The following is a 5,000-nucleotide window of genomic DNA, read 5'->3' on the forward strand; positions in this document are numbered from 1 at the left end:
GAAATAAAATAAAAATGATATCTAGTTCACTTTTTGAAACATTTCCACAGAATGTACACGCCCAAGGCCTGGAATGGTCCGATGCCCCCCAGAAGGGAAATGAAAACCTTCATATACAGAAGAAGATGCCAAGAGGGAACTGGACATTGTTAGAATCCATGCAAATGTTGTCATCTTTTGAATAAAATGGGATTTACTTGTATCAATGGACTTTGATTCCCGTCTTCTTATTTAATAAATGAAGACCACCGAGGGAGATAGGGCAGAGTCACCTATTTTTTTTCAAAATTATTTTTTTAAATCTTAATATAATATTTGAGATATGAACTGTAAAATAGATAAATGCGACTACTACCACTACTAGAATCTAAAAATGCTCACATATAGATATCCCCCACCCCATCCAAATCAGAAAGTGACTCATTCCTTTTTTATTCACTTCAAATATATTATAGGATGTCCCCCAAAAAAGCAACCGCTATTTGAGGTTCTATTAATTTTTTTAATGAGCTCGTTGAACTTAAACATTGAAAGAATTAAAACCAACCAACGAAATCGTGGAATCAAAAACCTACAGATGTTTCGTGAGCTGGGTGGATTTCGACAGAGTATAGATAGATAGAAGTTGACGTCACTCGGGTCTTTGTTATTGTTTTTTGCCATCCGCGTTTATGAGTAATTCTCACTAAACTGTATTATTCGGACAATAAAAGTTCATGGTTACACAGAGGTCTGTGTGTTGGTCCGTTATGCTTCCGGATGGCAATGTTGTGAACTTATTAGCCAAGCGCATACTATCTATAACTAAATCGACGCAGAAATTGTTGGTCTTCAATATTTATAGATAATATCGCCTTACATTTCTTTCGTGAGATCAAACTAGAATAAACCATTTTACAACAAAATATTTCTTGACTTGACTGTTTTCATCGTATGTATCATTAGTCTTTAGATTAGTGTGCCCGTGTTTGTTTAAAAGAATAAAACAGTGGTTACATTTTTTGGACATCCTTTATTTTTTCTACGCTGAAAGTATTCGACGTGACATAGATCCAAAATGAAATTCCGTCACAAGTTCAAAATCTTCATGACATAACCCCCCCCCCCACCACACACACACACACACACACACACACACACACACACACACACTGGTACCTTTTCTTTTGAAATGTGTGCTCTGTCAACTGAGATTCAGAGTTTGATAGATCAAGGTTGAACTCGTCTTCACAAAAGTCCTTCAAAACTACATTAGTCCCATAAAGCTGAAGTTTATCCCGCTGGTTTCAATAGTGTGAAAAGGTCCGTAACAATTACTTGCTACCCTTCGGATAGGATGTAGTTTATCGCAATTTACTTTCCACCAAATTTAATATAAACCCAGCAACCCAATCACTGCTTGGTGAACATGGTGTGTGTGTGTGGGGGGGGGGAGGTTCAGAAAACAAATTTCGACTTCACCCGGAATCTATCACGGTCCCTTTGCTTGTTGAACGATTGCTTTGTCACCTGAGCTATCAGAACCTGAGGTATTTGATAAATCAAAGTTAAACTGTTCTACTTGACAGGGACAACATGTCCCTTTAGGCTCTTGGACCCATAAAATATCTTATCAATTCATCAACGAAACCCATCTTGTCAAAAATTGTCAACCTCAAACTTCAATAAAGGTTTGTTGACAAGTTTGAGGTCTGATAACCCGAACTGTTATGGGCTCATTGTTGTAATGAAAATACTCTCAAACCAACGCAAAATAATGCGCATTGCAACAACAATATTAAATCAAAAACCATAATTGAGTTCTGCTATCAGGCCTGTTAAACAGTACACCTAGTCTCACAGGAAACACTCTCATACCAACGTGAAAAATGCTGCATGCAATAAAACACCATTGAATCATTCGGTTTTCAGACTCAGGCCTGTTAAACAGTACACCTAGTCTCACAGGAAACACTCTCATACCAACGTGAAAAATGCTGCATGCAATAAAACACCATTGAATCATTCGGTTATCAGACTCAGGCCTGTTAAACAGTACACCTAGTCTCACAGGAAACACTCTCATACCAACGTGAAAAATGCTGCATGCAATAAAACACCATTGAATCATTCGGTTATCAGACTCAGGCCTGTTAAACAGTACACCTAGTCTCACAGGAAACACTCTCATACCAACGTGAAAAATGCTGCATGCAATAAAACACCATTGAATCATTCGGTTATCAGACTCAGGCCTGTTAAACAGTACACCTAGTCTCACAGGAAACACTCTCATACCAAGTGAAAAATGCTGCATGCAATAAAACACCATTGAATCATTCGGTTATCAGACTCAGGCCTGTTAAACAGTACACCTAGTCTCACAGGAAACACTCTCATACCAACGTGAAAAATGCTGCATGCAATAAAACACCATTGAATCATTCGGTTATCAGACTCAGGCCTGTTAAACAGTACACCTAGTCTCACAGGAAACACTCTCATACCAACGTGAAAAATGCTGCATGCAATAAAACACCATTGAATCATTCGGTTATCAGACTCAGGCCTGTTAAACAGTACACCTAGTCTCACAGGAAACACTCTCATACCAACGTGAAAAATGCTGCATGCAATAAAACACCATTGAATCATTCGGTTATCAGACTCAGGCCTGTTAAACAGTACACCTAGTCTCACAGGAAACACTCTCGTACCAACGTGAAAAATGCTGCATGCAATAAAACACCATTGAATCATTCGGTTATCAGACTCAGGCCTGTTAAACAGTACACCTAGTCTCACAGGAAACACTCTCATACCAACGTGAAAAATGCTGCATGCAATAAAACACCATTGAATCATTCGGTTTTCAGACCTGCAAACATATGCCCAAAGTTACCGAACAATTTAACAGGAAATAAACTTTTCGACATTTATTTACTTTATCCACACAAGAAACCAGATTGAGGTGGTGAGTCAAATATTTATTCTATATCATATTTCCCAAACGAGGAATACATATCCTATTTATTTAAATATAAAATAACACTAGATCTACAAATAAATCCAGTGTATTTTTTAGTTTTGACATAGGCGTGTGTAAAACAAATATACATTTCTTTCTAGAAAAATGTTTTGACAACTATAAGGAGTATAATGGATAGAACACAGTAGGTTTTTTTATTCTAAACTATCAATGATCCTAGGCAGACCTATCTACTATTATATACAAGAAATTTGTAGAATTATAAAGTTTTGGCTCCATTTCAAAACTTCATAAGCGTCTCTTAGAAAAGGAAAGTTGATCCAGACTACATAGTTTTAAGGATTTTGAAGAGTTATTCAATCCTTGTGATGATAAATCATTGATTTTAAAAATTAACTATAGCAAGCTACAAGTTTTATCTCCTAAGAATTTGGGATTTTTAAATTTTCAAGTTAGCAAGTCTAATCCTAGGTCACCTTTGTGGACGTGTAGTTTGTAGTATGGTTTTACAATCGTATCATATCAATATGTCTATAGTAATTATCATACAATCACAATTATGAACGTAAATAGATAAATAATAAACGTAAATAATCATATAAGTCAAAACACATTTTAATACCACGATTGTCCAATACGTAAAATAAAAGACTCTAATAAAACAATGAATTATTGCTGTGCAAGCAAATCATTTGAACCAGTAACTTTAGAAATGTTGTTTATTCAACGGGAAGAAAATGATTTCCTCAATCCAAGACAATCTGACAAATGTTTTCAAGTTTTGTCCAAATCTATTAAATGGTTTCGTAACTAAAACTCAATTTGTGTGTAAATGTTACTTTGGCTCTGTCACATTCACTCATTTTCATATAGTTTTTAATTTGTGTGCACACGCATTCGGATAGCTCTCGCCTAAAATGCAAATGGGTCTGGTCTCAATTTAGATAAATCATTTGTGAAAGTTCTTTTACACCCCGCTCTTAGTCCATGAGTCATTTGGTTTCTGATTTAAGTTTGATATGGTTGAAATCATATTGCAATAGATCAGTCTCCAACAATTGTTGCTGTCTGTTTAAAGTTATAGAAGCTGAGATAAATTCAGCGCCTAAAGGTCTCCCTTGTTTTCCTTAGATCGACAGATTTGACGCAATTAAATTAGATTTAGGCTTTTTTATTACTTCATCAATCTTACGAGTTGGCGGGAAGCATGTTGGGAACAGCTTTTGACCACTTCTATTCATAGAATTTTGAAGAGCTCCAGAGTGTGTTGGTGACGTCATACTCATAGCGTAATTAAAACGTTTTCCAGCATTGATGACCATCGCACCACTAGATCCTGCGCAAGTATCTGCGTCATATCTTAAATAAACCGGAATCGTACCATCGTTGTAAATGTCTCTCAAAACATTATATATGTCAAAATTCACTTCAGGAAGCAATAGGAAATTGCTATCATCTTTGAGAGAAAATTTTGTTCCCGGAGGGAAAGTTACCCACCGTTCATTTGGGCTGCACCGCTGGCACAAATATTCTGCGTTCACGGGAAGCAGCACAAAAAATAATTTGGGGATTGTGTACACAGTTCCCTTCTCACGTTTGAATGATTTACCTAAAAATTGTTGAAGTGCATCCACTGAGGAAGACTGTGCATCGTTATCCAGACGACATGTTACTTTACGTTTTCCAAACACGAATACAGAGCCAGGCAGATGCTTGTATGGTAAAGCCATGAAAACTTGAGAAACGGTTCCGATAGTGATGTGCTTGCTTAGTCCATGGGGATGAGATACAATCAAAGGAAATGGCATATCGAAATCATGAATGGATGAAAATGTGTCAATACTACCCTCATCCGTGTCATGGCCAACACACAACACATCCACGATATCATTACGGCACAGAAAATCGTGTGTCATTCTACGTTGCCATCCTGTAAGTACCATAACACCCTTAAGGCACTTTACCGTTTTTCTGTCTTCCGTGTCGTAAAACATCTCACAGGTAACGCTCTCAGCTTCTGAATCATCAAACA

The 5,000-nt window shown here is 36.9% G+C and overlaps 1 protein-coding gene and 1 long non-coding RNA gene across 3 annotated transcripts in view; one reads left to right on the top strand and one right to left on the bottom strand.

The window, feature by feature from the left end:
* LOC144969017 (uncharacterized) overlaps positions 1-907 on the top strand; it is an 18,331-nt gene extending 17,424 nt beyond the window's left edge. The window contains exon 3 of the long non-coding RNA XR_013644713.1: positions 51-907. This is a non-coding gene — a long non-coding RNA (uncharacterized LOC144969017). The remainder of the gene's footprint in view (positions 1-50) is intronic.
* A 2,660-nt stretch (positions 908-3,567) lies between these two features.
* Positions 3,568-5,000, bottom strand: part of LOC144969016 (uncharacterized) — a 6,613-nt gene continuing 5,180 nt past the window's right edge. For both annotated transcript variants that reach the window (XM_078907969.1, XM_078907970.1), the window contains exon 3: positions 3,568-5,000. This exon is cut by the window's right edge and continues 486 nt beyond it. In XM_078907969.1, the coding sequence (XP_078764095.1) occupies positions 4,096-5,000 (905 nt within the window). In that variant the 3' untranslated portion in view covers positions 3,568-4,095.

Source organism: Berghia stephanieae, chromosome 3 (assembly GCF_034508935.2).
Source record: "Berghia stephanieae isolate SIO BIC M18660-M18661 chromosome 3, UCSD_Bste_1.3, whole genome shotgun sequence".
NCBI lineage: Eukaryota > Metazoa > Mollusca > Gastropoda > Nudibranchia > Aeolidiidae > Berghia > Berghia stephanieae.